Here is a 21,265-nt window from a genome sequence, read left to right on the forward strand (position 1 = left end):
TCCGTGAATAGGGATGGACGTAAGTCACGTCTAAGTTCAAAAAATGACGTAGTTGCGACGTCATTTCGCGCAAAGCACGGCGGGAAATTTCAAAACGGAGCATGCGCAGTTCAATCGGCGCGGGGACGCACTTCATTTAAATAAATCACGCCCCCTACCCGCCGATTTTAATTCCGCCGCCAGAAATACACTACGCCACCGTAACTTACGGCGCAAAATCTTTGAGGATTTGAAAGTACTCCAGGTAAGGTACGGCGGCGTAGCGTATCTCTGATACGCGGCGCAAGTGTAAATGTCTGTGGATCTGGCCCAATGCCAATAGTTTTACACGAGATACAAATAAAGTGGAAAAATAACAAAAGATACACCAGTAAAGCAGCCAGCCCCAATATCACTCATCTCATATCCACTTGATCATGTAACTGTAGTATCATCATGTAAAATAATAAAATAAGAATGGCTCACCGCAGATCATCAATTTTGGACACAGAGTCACTTTCGGTTATGGGGGAGTCTTCCCCCCTAGAGTTGGGTGGTGGTTCTTCTGCTGTAGTAGTTTGTTTAAATGCTGTCACCATATTACTCCTACTGTCTGTTATCACTGTAAGGATCTTCCTCTTTGGTATGTCCCACTCGTGCAAGCATTTGTCCACCGTGATTTAATCGACTATGCAGTGTGGGTAAGCTACTTGTTCAAGGGCCAACAATATGTGTTCAGGTTTGTTTTGATCAATCAACAACACAAAAGTAGCATGCACTTATAGCAAGAAATGAAGCTGTGACTCAAAAAAAGGCTAAATATAATGGCTAAATCTGTGCAGTTTGTTCAAACCTTCACATAAACAATAACATGATTTTAGGTTTTGTTTACTCCAGGAGTGTATAATGAGTTCTAAAAATTCTAGAAAAATGCTTAAATAAATGTACTACAATTTAAACACGTTTTATTTTAGTCGACTAAAATGGATTTTAGTCCACTAAATATGAATAAACTTAAAACAATTGCAGATGACTAAAATGCGACTAAAACTAAAATGGCAATTTAGTCATAAGATTAAAATATGACCAAAACGAAATCGAAATGTACTGCCAAAATTCACACTGCAAAAAAAATAAAAAATGAATTCAATTCAAATAAGGCTTGATCAATGCTACGTCTTCACGCCTTGGATGGCTAGTTGCTGACTGCTGGGATATATTTAAGTAAGGCTGTTATGTTCTTTCACAGCATTTCTGGTGAGTAATATTGGTGCCTTCAACAAAGGATGATGCAAAGAGGAAAAAACTTAACTCTGGATCACTACAAATCTGATTTGCTTCACTTCCTCACTATAAAGCTGGCAATGCATTATACAATTTTCTTATTCCATTTTCTTTAGATTTACCTTCATCTATGTAGTGCAAGGTCCTGCCTGATTGCATACAAATTGAAAGTGTTTAGGTCTGATCTCATATTATATGGTTTTGGTAAATCTAAAGGACAATTGTACAAGAAAATTGTATAATATAATAGAATTAAGACCCTTTCTAGCCTTCGTAGATAACCAAGTTTATGATTCATGTATTCAGTCTGCACAGCACTTTCCTAGCTGAAGATATAATATGATGCAACATTACACTTTTAGCGTTTGTTAAACGCAATATTAGAAAATACATTTGAAAAAGTTGGTTTAAAAACATCATGGTCAAACACTGTAGGCTTTTTCTGTTAATCAGAATTTCATATATTACAAACAATGTACAAATAAAATATTTACAAAAAAAAAAAGCTGTAAACAAAACAATTAATTTAGGCATCCTATACACAACACACTATTAAATTTCAGCTGACTCTGCAGGGTAGCAAAATACTGAAGATCTGTTTGTCTCATAAGCTTCGGTGTAACAGGAAATGGCAGTTTCTATTTGTGAGATCCATTGCTTCTGTAAAATATATAGAATATGGTAATATTAGACATGGAATTTATCCAGACTTGTTCTGTTTTGTTAAGAGTTGTGGATATGCAGTTTCTAGTTCAACTTTAGCTCTGGCCCATCCCCCCTCCCACTAGGGCTGGGGAAAAAATCGATTTGAATCTTAAATCGAGTTGCACGTTCAAATCGATTCAGATTTTCAGGAAATGGATTTTTTCGATTCTTTTTTTTTTTTGATGGACATGGCGCGGTTCCTGAGGAGCTGCGGGCAGGAGTTTTTAGGAGAGCCTGCAAGGCCGGACGCCGATGCCGTAGCCTTGCCTAAATACTCCTGCCTGCAGCTCCCCAGGGCCGGCACTGACACCACGCCGGTCCTGAGGAGCTTCGGGCCGGAGTTTTTTGGCTTCGGCCACGGTTTCAGCCTAGTCCACGAGGCCAAACGCCACGGGATCGGCGCGGTGTCCAAAAAAATAAAAAATAGATTTGAATTGTGAATAGAGTTTTTTTTTTTTTTATTCGCTCTACCTCCCACACTACCTATTAACCTGGCACTGTGATGTCTGCCCCTTACTTACCAGTAGTAAGGCATGGGAGGTGATAGGGCAACACTTGGCTTTACTAGTAATCATATTCAGCAAGTTTAAAAGGTACATCTAGAAGCCTGTATTTATTCAGGTAACCAGCTTTGTAGATTTCATGATGTGTCAGGCTAATTTCAAAAGCAAATGTATAAACACATATCTTAAAGTGGTTGTGAAGGCAGAAGGTTTTTTTATCTTAAAACATTCTATGCATCAAGATAAAAAGCCTTCTGTGTGCAGCAGCCCCCCTAATACTTACCTGAGCCCATCTCGATCCATCGATGTTGCACGAGAGTCTCTGCTATCTGGGACTCTCCCTCCTCATTGGCTGAGACAGCGGCGAAGCACCATTGGCTCTTGCTGCCGTCAATCAAGGTCAGTGAGCCAATAAGAGAGAGGGGGTGGGGCAGAGCCAGGCAGCGGCTCCGTGTCTGAATGGACACACTGAGCTGTGACTCGGCTCAGGTGCCCCCATAACAAGCTGCTTGCTGTGGGGGCACTCAACAGGAGGGAGGGGCCAGGAGAGCCTAAGAGGGACCTGAGAAGAAGAGGGCCGGGGTTGCTCTGTGCAAAACCACTACACAAAAGCAGGCAAGTATAACAGGTTTGTTATTTAAACCATGTCAAAAAACGTTGTAGTGGGATCGTGGCAGCCTGCCTGCTCCACCTGATGGAGAGACCCATCCAGAAATACAAGTTTTTTTTTACTATACACTTAGTGAATGTGGCCAAGGCTTATATTCTGGTTCTCTGGAAGCAAACACAACCTCCAACTAGGTCACTGTGGTATTTCAAAGTTAATGATCTTCTTCATATGGAAGACTGAACAGCTACTCTTTACAACACTGTGAACGTGGTTAGAGAAAAGTGGAGTCCCTGGAGATACTTTACCTACACTGATAATTATCTTTGGGAAAGGTCCCAATCTGACCCTAAACTATCTTAGGCATTTGGCTGAGTGCATATGTTCCTGTTGAAACCGATCTGGAGACACCCCTGGAGAGTAAACCTCTCTCCCCCCCCTTTTTTTTTTTTTACGCCACCAACAACCTTTCTCCCCTTTTCTCTTTTCTTTCCCACTTCCCACAATCCCTGTTCATCCTTACCCAATTCGTAACAGAGTAATTTTCCTAACTGGTTCTGGCTGCTGCTTTTTTATACCCAGCAACTGTTCTTATGGTCTTTTGGGGAATTTCTCCCGGAAGGCCAGCTCAGGCAGCCAAATACACATCAACCTTTGTTTTACGTTAAAATGTATAATTTCTTAAACAACTACATTTGTCAGCCTCAAGAAGTTACGTTTCTTGGTTCTATGTAATGCAATTCTTATGCTCATACATGTACATATGTTGAGAGAGTAGAAATATGATGCATTTCCTAACACTCTGATCTGGACTTCATTGTAGATGTTACAAGTCATTCTCTGTAAGAAGCTTTTCTATTGATAACATTTAAAAATAAAACCACTTTCTAGGCATAATGCTCCATAGAATTTCTAAATTATATTTACCGTATAAACTTGAGTATAAGCAGACCCGAATATAAGCCGAGGCACCTAATTTTACCACAAAAAAAATGGGAAAACTTATTGATTGAGTATAAGCCTAGGGTGTCCATCTGCATGCCTCACTGTGCCCATGCCTCACTGTGTCCATGACTAGACTTACGTTTAACATGGGAATATATAGAAGGGGTGCCCGACTTTAAAAAATAGGTGCTTCCCGGCCATAGGTCCCCTGGACAAAAAACTTTGCACGCTTGTAGAGGAAGATTGGGGCGATTTGTGTGTTAAGTACCGGTACCGGGTCCCGAAAGTCTGGGAGATCAGGTGCAAAAAGGTGACTCAAGTATAAGCCGAGGGGGGCATTTTCAGCACCAAAAAATGTGCTGAAAAACTTGGCTTGTACTCGAGTATATACTTCCTGCCCCAGCCAATTCTGACACTTTTCACATACATGTAAAAATCTGCATTTTTTGTTCACCCAATTACCCCAAATATATCTTCTGAAAGCAAAGGCACTTGAGAAAAAAAAATGTTGGTTGCAATTATTTGTACCACAAGATAATTGCACAGCGGTTTTTCCTACGCAATTTCTTTTTTTTGGGGAAACACAAAAACTTTAAACTCTTCCCATCCAATGTATGTACAATATATATATATTCTTTGATGGGAGTGGTGGTATCAATTATTGTTGTGTCAATGACCGACATATTTTTTTTTTTTTTAAGGCCAGCAACTCCCTACAAGGTAGAATTGTTTTTTTTTTTTTTGGTTTTGTTTTTTTAGTCCAAGAGATCTGGCAATCACATAGTAACCAGATGTGTTTGGGTCCTGATTAGATTAACACACAGGAGCCTTTAGACGTACTGGATGTTTTGATTAGTGTTTTTTTTTTGTAACAGTATCACTATCCATTATGGTACATCACACTACAAAATAGGAGAGCTTGACAAACCTTTTCAGATTCTGTTTGCGCTTGCATAATGAAGGCAGCGATAGACTGCTGATAACGATTCTCATGCTGGATTAGGAAAGCATTCCTCATTCCGTATACTATTGAAGACAGAAAGAGTCAGTAAATGAAGCCAATATAAACCAGTTTACAGCTATATGTTCTTTAAGTATGGGTATTCTTCAGCATGACAGCAAAAAAAAAACGTTTTTCACGCCAAAACACTTTTATCCTTTAAGATACCGTGCACATTCATACTTGTGTACCTGTAACGTGGAAGGCATCAATACTTTTTATGCTTAGCCTGTCTAGTGGAATAGGCTGGTCTAAGACTTTGCAGTAACCGCCTTCTTTCACTATGCTCTGCAGCTCTGGGTGTAAAGACGGGTACAGTGTACAAGCCTCTATATTTGATGTTTTCTGCAAAAAATAAAAGGAGACAAGACAATTAAAGTAAAAAAAAACACCCTTCTCACTGCCTATCCTTGCGATAGGCCCCACAACTGCAACATTAAAGCAGAACTGCATCCAAATAATGTTTTGAATAGAGTAAGGAAGGACTAGAACCAGATTTATTTGCTGTCTGGGTCCCAATTGAAATTTCCTATACATTTTGCCCTGGTGACCACAAAAGAACTGGGGGGAAATCCTCCAAATAGGGCAGAGGGGTCAATAAACACCTGATAGAGAATCTAAACATTTCCCATTGGCTGGAATTCCACGTTAACAAAACCAAAGACAAGTGTCAATAATTTTCTTGATTCCATGCTCACAATTCTAATCCATCTAGAAAACAATGATCTTGTCTGATTACTCTGAGCACTCTCACTTTGCATGAAAATGCATTTAAATGTAGATATTACAATCATTACTATGTGGTTAGTTTACTATGCTGCAGCCTAATGGGATTTTAAAATATAGGACATGCTTCATTTTGAGCATGCTTTAATGTTAAGCAAGTCCACTGTGAACAGTAAAACAAACATGCATGTATCGTGCAATTGTGTGCATTTTCTTTAACACATCTGCACCAAAGAAAAGCTGTGCTCTAAAGGTTTCCCTCGTAGGAAGTATGGCCGGTCCTAGACGGTGCAAATTTCTTTTACTGCAGCCACGGGACGAAAATACTAATACATTTACTGTTTTTCTATGTCAAAAAACTGATACTCATGCACTGGAAGTCTCAGGCCCCACCCTCCTTACCCCTATGGCTTAATATTGTTAACCAAGCTATACCTAGTGTATGTATGTTATGTCCTGAGTGGGGACCTTCTTTTTTTGGTCCCTCTTACACCATCTGGTATTTTAATGCATGAATAATCCCATATGAACCATATGTCCCGCATGAACCATCACGGATCATGGTAAAGGGCTGCTGACAGCGGCCGTTTACCATGTGATCGCTCTGTATGGGTTTGGCCCTCGACTGTGGATACGGCTACTATACACATATCCGCTTGCCCCGACTGAGAATCAACTCTTAGGTCACTGAGCCCTTTCTGATTACTAGAGGCACCAGGCAGGGTTGTCCCTTATCATCCCTCCTGTTTGCTTTGGCTATGGAGCCCCTTGTAATAAGGATCCGTAGCTCTCCGATTATTAACCACTTCCCTACCCGCCCATAGTCAAATGACGTCCACAGATGGGATCTCCCATCCTGGGTGGATATCATATGATGTCGTGGGCTTCCTGGCCGTCTAGGGGGCGCGTTTGGCATCGCTCGGAACCCGATGTTCGCCGGGTGCCCGGGATTACAGCAGGACCGTGGATCTGTGTGTTTAAACACACAGATCCACATCTTGTCAAAGGTGAGGAGACCGATGTGTGTTCCCAGTAAGGAGGAACACAGATTGATCTTCTCCCCTTGTGAGTCCCCTCCCCCTACAGTTAGAATCACTCCCTAGGGAACATATTTAACCCCTTCAGTGCCCCCTAGTGTTAACCCCTTACCTGCCAGTCACATTTACACAGTAATCAGTGCAGTTTTATAGCACTAATCGCTGTATAAATGTGAATGGTCCCAAAAATGTGTCAAAAGTGTCCGATATTGTCTGTCGCAATGTCACGGTCACAATAAAAATCGCACATCACCGCCATTACTAGTAAAAAAAAAAAAAATGCAATAAATCTATCCCCTATTTTGGAGATGCTATAACTTTTGCGCAAACCAATCAATATACGCTTATTGCATTTTTTTTTTTACCAAAAAAAAGTAGAAGAATACACATCGGCCAAAACTGAGGAAAAAAATGATATTTATTAAATCAAAAAGTAAAAAATTGTGTTTTTTTTCAAAATTGTCGCTCTTCTTTTGTTTATAGAGCAAAAAATAAAAACTGCAGAGGTGATCAAATACCACCAAACAAAAGCTCTGTTTGTGGGGAAAAAAAGAACATCAATTTTGTTTGGGAGCCACGTCACACGTCCGCGCAATTGTCATTCATAGTGCGACAGCGCTGAAAACTTAAAATTGGTCTGGGCAGGAAGGGGGTGAAAATGCCCTGTATTTAAGTGGGTAAGGGTCTTCCTATAAATTACATTGAAGACCGTTTATCTCTCTATGCTGTCGATACTCTAGTCCATGGGTGCTCAACCTGTGGCTCTCCAGCTGTTGCAAAACTACAATTCCCATAATGCCTCAGCCTTTGGGAGACATGCTTGTACCTGTCAGCAGCTTGCAATGCCTCATGGGAATTGTAGTTCCGCAACAGCTGGAGAGCCACAGGTTGAGCACCCATGCTCTAGTCTATCTAGCAGACCCTCATACATCTCTTGATAATCCCTTGTCTGAAGTTAACACGTTTGATGACTTTTCCGGGTGAACTGGGATAAATCTATATTTCCACTAGATCAAACTGTACTGCTGACTCACTTGTACTCTAAACTACAAGTCGCTACCTCTTTTAGATATCTAGGGATTATAGTTCGGTTACCACTATCCTTGTATATTGCCAATAATCTACGCCCCCTACTGCTACAACTACAGACACAGACCAAACAGTGGAAATATCTGCCCCTGGATCTCATGGGGAGAGCCAATGCCCTTAAAATGATTTACTTACCTAAACTACTGTATGTTATGGCTACTTCACCTTGCAAAATTCCCAAATCCATTTGTAAAAGCATTGACTCCATCTGTTTTGCGTTCCTTTGGAATGGGCAGTCCCCTAGGGTTGTGCTAGAAACTCTCCGCCTCCCCTCACATATGGCAGGTTTGGCATTCCCTAAATTCTACCTTTACTACCTAGCATCCCAGATGGTTAACATTCATGATTGGCTCCACCCTAACTCTGATAATGCCTGCACCACTACTGAGGTAGCCATAGTTTCCTCATTTGAGACACTCCACATTTTCTATAGGGGATGCACATCACCTGGACCAGGCATGTCGATAATCCAAACCTCCCTCTCCCTATTCCGAACAGTAGTTGTGAAAATGTCCACCAATCAATGGCAGACCTCCCCCAACTGTCCCTTGTCAGATGGACATTAAAGGGAGTGAAATTCCTATGTTATCTATATATACCCCCCCAGGGTTTTAAATCATTTTCTCAACTACAGACAGACTTTGACATCCCATCAATATACCTATTTTACTATTTCCAACACAGACTTGCTATACACACTCAGTTTGGTTCTCTGCTCATTCCTATCAAGACACCTGACCTGGAAAAACTTCTGAGAGACCCGGACCAGACGAAAATTATATCCACGTATTACTCCACTCTCATGACAGGCATTAACCCTAGGTTTCGGAGGGCTCAAGAGAGGTGGGCCTCTCTATCACAGAAGAGGATTGGTCTGAGTTCTGTGATACGTTCAAAACCTCTGTTATCTCGAGGGACAGGGTGATTCAACTAATACATTTTTATCATTCACACCTCACCCCTGCTAGACTGTATAAAATGGGACTATCCCCCTCTGCTGACTGCTTCTGCGGACAAACTGCTGATGGACTCGTCCACTGGTACATGACTTCTGGGTTGACATATGCTCTTTCATATCTTCTGCATTGGATTTGCCAAATATATTGCACCCAAAAAATGGTCTGCTGAGCATATTTGGTGACCTCGCTAATCAGCCTCAGTCTAAGAGACTACTTTGCATCCTCTATTTCTATGCAAGGAAGTCCCTCCCACTGACGTGGAAAGGGTCAGAAACCCCACGCGGAATATGTGGCTGAAACTTGTCAATGATTACCTGCCTCTATATAAACTCACCTTTGACATCCATACGAGGACTGAAGCATTCCACAAAACATAGGGCAGATGGCTGGCTAGCCCACTGACCCTCTCCCCTGTACTACCATGACAGGGGTTCACCTTGTGAGTGTTGTATTAAAAAGGAACTTCTGTTATGCCCAGGATGTTTAAAAACCATATCGCTTACTCCTCTGTTGATGTTTATATCCACTGGTAGATGTAATATCTAGTTTAGTATTGCACACTGCCCAGATTTTCATGATCTGCTAGATTAGGAGAATCCTGTTATCTGTGTTGTAGTTTTTGTTTAATGTCTGTATGTCATAAAACTGCAATAAAAAAATCATAAAAAAAAATAAAAAATAAAAAAAATGTTGAACATGAAAGGGAAACCCAAAACACCTCTTGCAATTGAAGGAATTTTGCATGGAAAATTGGTCACAAATTTACTGAGTCAATGTCAGACATTGGTGAACAGTTAGGCAAAATGCCTTCAAGAAGTAATTTCTGCTTTAGGGGCCAATATCACCTTCTAAAGTGTGTACCTACTTTTTCCACATATATCATTACATCTACTGATATTTTTGTTGAATAAACTGCAAATGCAATTTTTACTTCTGTTTATTCTAAGTACCGTATTTATCGGCGTATAACACGCACTTTTTTTCCCTTAAAATCAGGAAAAAAAATCGTGTGTGCGTGTTATACGCCGATCTGTGCTGTCTGAGTGAGCCAGCGCCGCTGAATTACATAGAGCCATGATCTCCTTCCTGTGTATCCGGCACTCCGTCACGCACAACCAAGCCTCCTGGCCCCGCATTGGACCACTGTACTGTCTATCATATGAGCAGGGGCAGGAGGCGTGGCTGTGAGTGACGGAGCGTCGGGTACACAGGAAGGAGATCACGGCTCTATGTAATTCAGTGGCGCTTGCTCCCCCTCTTCCCTCGGAAACAGCAGGGATGATCTGATAAAAGGTAAGACTGCAGATGGGCACTGAACAGGCAGGGCATTTTGATAAACGTATAGGCTGCAGATGGGCACTAATCAGGCTGCAGTGAGGAGCAATGTTGCAGATGGGCACAGATCAGGCTGCACTAAAGCTACAGATGGACACAGATCTGGCTGCATTGAGACTGCAGATGGGCCCAGATCCGGCTGCATTGATGCTCAGATACCATCATTTTGCTTCAAAGTGGTTTATTAAAAAAAAAAAAAAAAAATTTCCTGAAACTTCCCTCTTAAATTGGGGTGCGTGTTATACGCCGGCGTGTGTTATACGCCGGCGTGTGTTATACGCCGATAAATACGGTATATTGTTTTCTGTAGGCACTGTTTAAATGAAGATCTAATGTTTGCCTGTTCAAAAATGTAAAAGTTAAGAATTTCCATGGCGTGCACTTACCTTTTCAAAACATATGTATGTAATGTGAAAAAGTATGTAAACAGCATAGATTTTAGAATACTGAATCTATACAAAAGAAATGTAATTACCCTTTTGTTGCGCTTAAGTTTTGTTATCAGCAGCAAGTCATCAAAGAGGAGCAGGTATACATCGAGAAGACGTGTGCTTTCTAAAAAGAATAGAATCATATGCAGTGAGATGTATATTTTAATACTGTATCAGTTATGTATAAGGCACTCCAACTGGACATTGTAATTCACAAAAGGCTACATTCACACTAGGCTTCCTCATTTGGTTTATTTAAACACAGGAGAAATGAGCTGGGAAGTATAAATAGACTTTAAGTCCCAGATCAAGATCGTCTGCGTTTAATCGTACTTGTGTTTACATGCATTTAGACACTTTCAGAGTACCTATTCTAATCAGCCCCTGGGCGCACAGAATTTATTTTTCTCTAAACACAGCTCAACCGAATACACCTGAATGCAAGTAAACGCACAGTGCGATTCTTATCAATTAAGTTTAACTTTACTTTTAAGGTCGGCCATACACTGAGCAAATTTCTTTTGTGCAACCTCAGGTTACAAGAAAGCAATTTGCTCGATTTCCCCAACACCACAGACAGTGTTGATGCAGGAATCCCTCCTGCCTGGGCCATTGTCTTCTCCCGGCGGGGGAAGAGAAGACAGTGATTATCGCTAGCAGCTATAGCTGCCGCTTGCGATGATCTCAGAAGAATCCAGCAGGCTGGTTTTACCCAAGTTGTTAGATCGTTGAACTTGGTACATTCAGCCTGCCCATTAACGGTTCGAATCTTGGCCGGTTCCTGCTGAACTAGCTGAGATTTGAACCCTGTATGGCTGGCCTAAGTGTTGTTTTGAACATGCTTAGCATATATACACTAATGCTGATCTTGAGATAATAGTAAAGGTTCATTTCAATACAAATCTAAATAAGCGTATATGGGAAAGACATTAAGAATTACCCTCATTCCCCTTCAGGATTTGGCTCCAAGAAATGAGAAAAGTATATTTTCCATAAATAGATACTCCTACAAATCTGGCTATACATGGTTAAAATATGAGCCAGTTCAGCAGATTCAAGCCATGAATGGGAAGATTGAATATACCCCGACAATCGCTCAGCAGTGGGGATTTCCATGTCAGCATTGTCTGTGTTGATGAAGGAATCGTGAAAATTTGCATCATGTATGGCCTTGCCTTAGCTCAGCAATAGAAAAAATAACAACCGGAGTGCATGTAAAACCTCCACTGCTGGGAACATATGATATACAGTGCATCCGGAAAGCATTCTCAGCATTTCACTTTTTCCACATTTTGTTGTGTTGCAGCCTTATTCCAAAATTAATTAGATTCATTATTTTGTTCTACAAACAATACCCCATAATGACAATGTGAAAGAAGTTTTTTTGAAATCTTTGCAAATTTATAAAAAAAAAAAAAAAACATGTACATAAGTATTCACAGCCTTTTCTCAAAATTTAACTCGGGTGCATCCTGTTTCCACTGATCATCCTTAAGGCTGGGTTCACACTACTACACTACTTTCATCCTACTTTGCTCTGTGTTCAATGTTTCCCTATGAGAGCGTCTTGTAGCGTCCTACACAAGTCGGTCCGACTTTGAAAATGCTCCCTGTACTACTTTTGGTCCTACATTGATCCTACTTCAGGCCCATTGAATATCATTGAAGTCGGACCAAAGTAGTATCCTGTTCATGAAAGTAGGATGGATGTGGGACCAATGTAGGATAAATGTAGGACCAATGTAGCAGAGCAAAGTAGGATGAAAGTAGTGTAGTAGTGTGAACCCAGCCTTAGATGTTTCTACAACTTGATTGGAGTCCACCAATGGTAAATTCAGTTGATTGGACATGATTTGCAAAGGCACACACCTGTCTATATAAGGTCCTGCAGTTAACAGTGTATGTCAGAGCACAAACCAAGCCAGGAAGTCCAAGGAATTGTCTGTAGACCTCCGAGGCAGGATTGTATCAAGGCACAGATCTGGGGAAGGGTACAGAAATATTTCTGCAGCATTGAAGGTCTCAATGATCACAGTGGCCTCCATCATCCATTAATGGAAAAAGTTTGGAACCACCAGGACTCTTCCTAGAGCGGGCTACCCAAACTGAGTGATCAGGGGAAAAGTGCCTTAGTCTAAAAACCCGATGGTCTCTCTGACAGAGCTACAGAGTTTCTCTGTGGAGAGAGGAGAACCTTCCAGAAGAACAACCATCTCTACAGCACTCTACCAATCAGGCCTGTATGGTATAGTGGCCAGACAAAAGCCACTTCTTAGTAAAAGGCACATGACAGCCCATCTGGAGTTTGAACTCTTTGGCCTGAATGGCAAGCGTCATATCTGGAGGAAGCCAGGCACTGCTCATCATCTGGCCAATACCATCCTTAAAGTGAAGCATGATGGTGGCAGCATCACGCTGTGGGGATGTTTTACAGCGGCAAGAACTGGGAGACTAGTCAGGATTGGGGGAAAGATGAATGCAGCAATGTAGAGAGACATCTTTGATGAAAACCTGCTCCAGAGCGCTCTGGACATCAGACTGGGTTGAAGGGTTCATCTTCCAACAAGGCAACGACCCTAAGCACACAGCCAAGATAACAAAGGAGTGGCTACGAGACAACTCTATGAATGTCCTTGAGTGGCCCAGCCAGAGCCCAGACTTGGACATCTCTGGAGAGATCTGAAAATGTCTGTGCATCAATGCTCCCCATCCAACCTGATGGAGCCTGAGAGGTCCTGCATGGAAGAATGGCAGAAACTGCCCAAAAATAGGCGTGCCAAGCTTGTAGCATCATACTCAAAAAGACTTGAGGCTGTAATTGGTGCCAAAAGGTGCTTCAACAAAGTATTGAGATAAAGCTGTGAATACTTATGTACATGGGATTTTTTAATTTATTTTTAATATATTTGCAAAGATTTTAAACAAACTTATTTCACGTTGTCATTATGGGGTATTGTTTGTAGAATTTTGAGGAAAATAATGAATTTAATCTATTTTAGAATAAAGCTGTAACATAACAAAATGTGGGAAAAGGGAAGCGCTGTGAATACTTTCTGGATGCACTGTAAGGAAACGGAGGTATGCCTGGAGATAACCAATTCCTTCTTTGAGGTGCAAAGAAATACCAGAAGCCCTGCACAACACAGTGGCAGTTGAAGGCCCCCAGCATGTCTCAGCAATCAATACCTAGCATTTAAGGCAAGGTGTATACTTGTGAGCCAGACACTGTATAAATGTCCCAAAAGTGCATAGCATGAATATATTGGGAATGCTGGTGACAATCACTGCCAAAGTAATACAAATACTTGTGTCCCATTGCAGAGATCTCCCTACACTTCCTATCCGACAGCCAAACAGGAAGTGAGAGGAAATCTAAATAAATTACAGGAATATTTTGGGGGACCCCCAGGTCACCATAACTAGTGTCCCTATTGGAAGTTTCCTCCTCTCTAAAAGTGTTACCTGTAGTTATACTTTAAGTCTACAGGACAGGAAGTGAAAAGAAATCCTCAAAGTCTAACTAAAGGCAACATTTTTATTTATTTTTGGAGTGGAGAGGCATTAGAATGTATGTTTGTATTGCTCTGTGTCCCTGTTAGGGAGATTCTCCCTCTCTATTTTCCTGCTTATCATCATCATTGAAAGTAAAAGAAATCCCACATTTTGGGTTGTGCCCAGGAAAGTAATAGAGGGATAATCTTCCAATGGGGACACTGGTTCTGGTGCCCCAAGGGAGTCCCTAAATGTTCAGGGGTTTCCTCTTACTTCTTGTTTGGCTATGGGACAGGAAGTGAAGGGAAATCTCTGCAATGGGACATGGATGGCAAAAAGAAAAAAAACTGACAGGGGTTTATAACCCTTGCATACGCTATCCAAAATAAAAACAAAAAGGTTTTGCCTATAGTTCTACTTTAATGAAGCACAGATAGCAAAACAAAAAACTACACCGGTTTTACTCTCCCCTACGCTTTTTAAAATTAAAAATGATAAAGTCTTGACTTTAGATATACTTAAAGTGGTCGTTAAAGCGGAGGTCCGCCTAAAAAAAAAAAAAAATAGTATTAAAAGTCAGCAGCTACAAATACTTCAGCTGCTGACTTTTAATATTAGGACACTTACCTGTCCAGAGTGCCCGCAATGTCGGCACCCAAAGCCGATCTGTCGCTCGGCTCTCGGCTGCTCGCGCCGCCATCCTCGGTAAGGAGTTTCGGTAAGGAGTTTCACAACTCGCATTCGGCTCTCTATAAGCATTTTCTCCAATCCAATCCAATCCGGCTTCACTTCCTGGTTCCCTACTGCGCATTCTTGAGTCACGCAGCGCGTCCTCACTGTTCCCTGCTGTCTTCTGGGACCTGTGTGTCTCCAAAAAGAAGACAGCGGGGGAGGACAGAATAGGCGGTGGAAGTGGTGTAGGTCCAAAAAGTGGAAGTTCCATTTTTGGGTGGAACTCTACTTTAAGCCACTATGTGAGGTTTATACCATCCCCTCTGTTAGAGAAGAACATGTGTCCTAGTGTCTTTGCTTTATATTAAAAAAAAAGCAGATTTCTACCTGATTTCCCAGTGCTCACATGACTCTTTGGCTCTCTCCTCTTCCCCATCTGACAGCTCCAGCAGGATGGGCCGAGAACTCACGCCAAAGTCAGCCGTAAGGAGAGAGCCGAGGAGTCACATGAGTGTCGGGAGACGCTCTGATATAAGGTAGAAATCTGCATGGTATAAACATCACATAGTTTTGTAGCAGCGGGGAAGAGATCAGATCAGCACTAGTGAGAGCTGACAGGCAGGAAGGGGAGGAGAAAGGAGGACAGAGGGAGACAGAGAAGAGTTGCGGATAGCAGTGTATGATGGAGGCACGTAAACTGACCACAGTATCAGGGCTCAGCAGTCATAACCCTTGGTCAGCTTACAGGGGGGGGGGGGCAGAACCAGGAAGGATCAGCCAGGTATTTCAGGCGATAGAGAGGGCCAAATTACACAGCACAAGCTCTGTGCTGTATAAAATGCTTTAAGGGAACAGGATCTTTTTTTGTTTTGTTTGTAGGTAACAAACTCCTTAGATTTTTGCATAGGGAACAAACAACCATTTTATGGCTCTTTACTCAAACCTGGAGGACAGGTTTTTAAATTATGTTCATTTACACACCTGTAAGGGTAAGCCTTCCTTCATAAAGAAGCTGTCTGTTTGGTGAAGATAACATCGTCTCCACATTTGACTCTTTGAAATAATTTTTAAGACCCTAAAAAGAAAAAAAAAAGCAATGAAACCAGTTTTACAGATTTTAGATCAACTGAAATATTCACAGTAAAAGAAGACTCACACATATTAGATGACTGGGTTATATATAAAACATTATTTTTTTCATAATGATACAAAAAAAATCAAGCTCCTTTTCCTGACCAATACCAGACCTACAGTACCTGGGGAATTAAATAAGTTCACTTTTTTCCTTATTTCTTTCTCCAAAAAAGTGAACTTATTTCATTCCCCAGGTACTGTAGGTCTGGTATTGGTCAGGAAAAGGAGCTTGCATTTTTTTGTATCATTATGAAAAAAAATGTTCCTAAATTCCAGTTTTTCTATGTACCAATATAGCATTAATGTACTTCTTTTGCAAAAATAAAACAGCTTTCCTTTTATTCTACACATGCTTACCTCACTGTCTTTATGGCTTTTTCAAAACAATGCTTAATTACTTCTGCCTTACTTCCTAGACAGACTTTGGGTCATGACACAGGAAGGAGTTGACAAGCTGATTTCATTAGCACACATCCTGCATTAACTACCCTTAGCTGGTCAACAGCACAGCTCAGACTGGAAAAAGGAAGCAGCGGGAGGAACAAAGCAATTGTGCTTTATTGTAAGGAAGAAGCTTATTGGAGGAGAGCAGAGTGACAGCCAGCTCACCAGTCTGCCTGTGAGTGTGCTGAGCTGCAGCAAAGAAAAATAAAGTCTTCTCCCCTGCCTTGCAGTGCAGTGCTGTGTGGCAGAGTTGTGTAAATCTCAGGATTGGATGAAATACAAATAAATACTTTAGCATGTCAAACAGTTCCCAAGTCTGTATATCATCTATGTATTTGGCCATTTGCCTGGAGTTTGACTTAAATATGACTATTTAGTGTTTAACACATAAACATCTATAAAATACCTCAGGAATAAAAAATCTTTTATCTCTCTCCCACAAGCAGGGCCACACAATCACTTCCTGGAGTTGCTTGAATTTCTGTGTCTTGTCCAGCAATTTCACTTTTCCTTCAAGATCTCCTATAATACAAAAGGTACATCGCTGTATTACCTTACACAAAGCAGTCTTTCCAAACTCTATGCCATACCAGTATTTCATAAGTGATATAGGCAAACCTTCATCAATCTTGAAATGGCCACAGCAGAAGGTGTGTATGGCTAGCAAGAAGTCTGCGGGGACTTTAAAAGGCCCATTAGACCCCTTTCACACTGAGGGCGTTTTGCAGGCGCTAGTGTTAAAAATAGCGCCTGCAATCTGCAAAGCCAGAGGGCTTTCACACTGGAGCGGTGCGCTGGCAAAGTGTCAGAAAAAGTCCTGCCAGCAGCTTCTTTGGAGCGCATTAGCGCTCCTGCCCATTGAAATCAATGGGCAGTACTGCCTTACAGCCGGCAATACGCCGCTGTAGCGGCGCATTGCCGGCGGTATTAACCCTTTCTCAGCTGCTAGCAGGGGTTAAAAGCGTTAAAAGCGCCCCGCTAGCGGCCGAAATGCACCGCAAACCCGAGGGTAAAATAGCGGTGTTTTACCATCAGTTGTTCAAATAGCAATTTTTGACCAGTTCAGATGCATGATTAATCTAAAGTGAAACTCTAGCCAAGGTGTTTGGATTTTGGTTGTGTGTCAAAGAGGAAAACTTCTGATATTCATTTATGTCCATTTCCCTGCTGCTGAGATTTTTCTTCTATTCCTGTATGGGTGACAGGCACAAGGGGGGTGGGGTGGAGGACACTGCAACATGAACATTTTAAAGTGTTATTAAAGTCAGATTTTTTTTAAAAATTAAAATAACAAATATGTTATACTCACTTGCTCAGTGCAGTAGTTTTGCACAGAGCGGCCCCGATCCTCCTCATCTTGAGTCCCCAGCGGCGTTCTTGGCTCCTCCTCTTCTTTATGTGTCCCTATAGCAAGCCATTAATACACGGTGCCTGCTCGCTCTTAACCAGTATGTCTATGGAGCCGTGCTCACCTGTAGGTACTAGGAATATCTTCTAAACATGCACTGTTTAGGAGATATTCACTGTTTCTCCAGCCGGTAACATCACCGACACATGTGCTCTGAGGGGACGGCATAACCATGCTCTGTGCCGTGAGCTCATCGCGGCTCTGCCAAATAGCCGGAGCCTGCAAACCCGGAAGACCGGGTGAAGATGAAAACCCCATCAGTGGTGACAGCATGCCACTGGAGGGCTTCGTTTTAAGGTAGGTCTCTCAAAATGTGCTAGTATGCGATGCATACCAGCACATTATGCGCTTAACGTGCATATTTTTTAAATATTCATGAGTTTTACAACTTTAAGTTCCACTTCAACAAAGCTACTGACTACCGCTGTACAAGGTAAATAATTAGTAAAACGATATTCAATTAACCTTTAGTTCTGTGTTCTACAGAAAGTTCAGGCAGAATGTCTGTTATAACCAGGCCTGATAAGAGACATGAATCATACCACAGAACAGGGTTGCTTGGCAGACTCAAACACTGCTTTGTTTTTGATCCTATGGTAAGAACTCCACTCCTGGAGATGGCATTGTTCATAAATGAAGGTGTGGATTATAGTCTAGATCTTTTCTACTAGAGGCTATTACACAATGGGGCATAAAACGATCCAGTACAGATTTAACCCTAAAGCCCAGGCAGAATGTCGAGAGACAGTTGCCGATAAAAAAAAAAAAAAAACGGTTGACATTCTGCTCTTGTGTGTGTCAGTCTGTCCGACAGCATCCGACCGAATTCCCGATTAGCGCTCTCAGCCAATGGCAGAGCGCGCTGATCAGAATATTCTGTCTGGGAGGCTGTCCTCCTGTCAGAACACAACAGCTCAGCGGGAGAGATCACTAAACTAACCTTGCATGGTTAGTACAGTGCTTCCAACAGGAACTGGCAGTGTGTGCCCAGCTTAACTCATATATGCAGATCTTATATTCAGTATTTTAACTACATCTTATCTCTTTGCTCTTGTTATCAGGATATACTGTATGTTCATTGTTTTTCTTTTAAATATGTTTGGGGCTGTTTCACATTACTTACTGATTGAGCTTTCCACCTTTTCCTTCATTGAATAGATCGATACTTTTTCTTCTGCATCACCACTTCTTTTCCATATATTCTTAAGGAGCAGGGGATATCGGGTCAGCCGATGTAGTGGAGCCACCAGCAAATCAGTGAGATGAAGTCGTTTACACTGCTCCTGTTGCTCACACCACTGTAAAAGCCATTATCACCATTAGATGTAGATAGAATTTAGATTTTCTAGCAGTTTTCAGTACAGAGAGTGATCCCCCTAACCCAAGACCCTTTACATTGATCAGATTAATCAAATTGTACAGTATATGGTGAGCTTTACAGACTTCCAAGGGCACACTTCTCCTGTTTTCAATTCTATAGCTCTCATCCACATGGGTCATTATGTGATTGCTCAGCTCCTGCACACTCTGCCAAATGAGTGATCAATGCAAGAAGAAGGTACAAAACAATACGTCAGCAGAGGAAGATCCTGGCTGTTTATTCAGTGAGAATGGTGTTCACTGATTCTATGTACAGACGTGGGCAGACACAATCTCCTGGAGTGGGAGGGCAGGTGCGGGGTGTGTGTTAATGAGGTCAGCTGCTGAACTCCTGCCTATGTGTTAAAATTTTTCCCATCCCAAGTGATGGATACCAGGATGTAATGGTGGACCACACTGAAGGCTGAGGTAAATTCTGGCCTAGAAGACAGGGAAAGTGTTTTCTTTTTCTCAACAGAGGTACATTAAATGGTACAGTGGAACTTCAGAATGCGAGTAATGCGCCCTTTCCGAGTGTTTACGAGGTTCTCCGGCGCCCCCCGCCTCTGGCCGCATGCAGGATTGCATGCCATTGAAGTCAATACAGAATATATTATTCTCGTTTCCAATTACTTCAATGGGGAAACTCACATTGATATGCAAGTATTTTGGATTATGAGCATTCTCCTGGAAAGGATTTATTATCGTAATCCAAGGTTCCACTGTATATTGGTACATAGGGAAGCTGGAATTTTAGAAAAAAAAGGAAAAAATAAATAAGTGAACTTGCCATTTAAAGCGGGAGTTCACCCATTTCTAAAAAAAATGTTTTTCTTCCCCTAGATTCCTGCTCGTTCGGTCTAGGGGAATCGGCTATTTGTATTAAAATATGATCAGTACTTACCCGTTTTCGAGCTGCATCTTCTTCCGTCGCTTCCGGGTATGGGTCTTCGGGAGCGGGCGTTCCTTCTTGATTGACATTCTTCCGAGAGGCTTCCGACGGTCGCATCCATCGCGTCACTCGTAGCCGAAAGAAGCCGAACGTCGGTGCGGCTCTATACTGCGCCTGCGCACCGACGTTCGGCTTCTTTCGGAAAATCGTGACGCGATGGATGCGACCGTCGGAAGCCTCTCGGAAGACTGTCACTCAAGAAGGAACGCCCATTCCCGAAGCCCATACCCGGAAGCGACGGAAGAAGATGCAGCTCGAAAACGGGTAAGTACTGCACATATTTTAATACAAATAGCCGATTCCCCTAGAGAAAACGAGCAGGAAGCTAAGGGGAAAAAGTGCCCTCTAAGGGTGAACCCCCGCTTTAACTTGTGATTAGATTTCCTCTTAGCAAACGGTTTAGCAACCATACCATCTGTCACTATGGGAACCATCTACAAAATTGTATAAGCTCACCCGTTTTTTAGGAAACAGTACACACAGAGAGGAATTGTATACTTAGTGAAAATGAACAATACTTTATCTTTAAGATCAGATGGTAATCACTAAGAGCACTTTCCGACTACCAGCACCTGGGCGTCGGCGGTAAAGCGCCACTAGTTTTAGCATTGCTTTACCATAGTTTTTGCGGTGCTTTTCGAGTGGCAGTCGGGTGCTTTTAACCCCCGCTAGTGGCTGAATAAAAGGTTAAAAGACGCTTTGGCGGCACTGCCCACTGATTTCAATGGACAGGGGAGCTTTAGGAGCAGTCAAAGAAGCTGCTTGAAGGACTCTTTTTGACGTCCTGCCAGTGCAGCGCCCCTGTGTGAAAGCACTCAGGCTTTCACACTGGGATTGCAGATGAGGCTTTTTTCCGGCGCTATTTTTACCGCTAAAGTGCCTGAAAAATGCCTCCCGTGTGAAAGGGGTCTTGTGTAAACTGGAGCAAAGCAACAGCTGGATTTTATCTTTCACTTTTTAAGAACAATTATAAATGTCAGTCACCCTAATCATTGCTAGGCAGCATGCTACATATTAAAAAAGTGGGTCACATAACCAATATAGAGAACAGTATGAGCATTTTTAGGCCATTTCATTCAATTGTCTGCATTTCATTGTAATTTCCTCCTCAGCCTTAGAACTGCTAAAAGGAGTAACAAAACCTGTTCATAATTATGGAAATGTTGTATCGGGGTAAGCATAGAAATGTCTAGTAGGTACATTA

General features: G+C 41.9%; 1 protein-coding gene across 2 annotated transcripts in view; it reads right to left on the minus strand.

Moving 5' to 3' along the window:
• Window positions 1-1,431: 1,431 nt before the first annotated feature.
• Window positions 1,432-21,265, minus strand: part of PLEKHG7 (pleckstrin homology and RhoGEF domain containing G7) — a 101,764-nt gene continuing 81,930 nt past the window's right edge. For both annotated transcript variants that reach the window (XM_040344136.1, XM_040344137.1), the window contains 7 exons: window positions 18,874-19,048; window positions 16,749-16,864; window positions 15,746-15,839; window positions 10,645-10,724; window positions 5,215-5,368; window positions 4,952-5,049; window positions 1,432-1,923 (listed from right to left, as the gene is read on the minus strand). In XM_040344136.1, coding sequence (XP_040200070.1) covers window positions 1,816-1,923; window positions 4,952-5,049; window positions 5,215-5,368; window positions 10,645-10,724; window positions 15,746-15,839; window positions 16,749-16,864; window positions 18,874-19,048 — 825 coding nt within the window. In that variant the 3' untranslated portion in view covers window positions 1,432-1,815. The remainder of the gene's footprint in view (window positions 1,924-4,951; window positions 5,050-5,214; window positions 5,369-10,644; window positions 10,725-15,745; window positions 15,840-16,748; window positions 16,865-18,873; window positions 19,049-21,265) is intronic.

This window comes from Rana temporaria, chromosome 3 (assembly GCF_905171775.1).
Source record: "Rana temporaria chromosome 3, aRanTem1.1, whole genome shotgun sequence".
Taxonomy (NCBI): domain Eukaryota; kingdom Metazoa; phylum Chordata; class Amphibia; order Anura; family Ranidae; genus Rana; species Rana temporaria.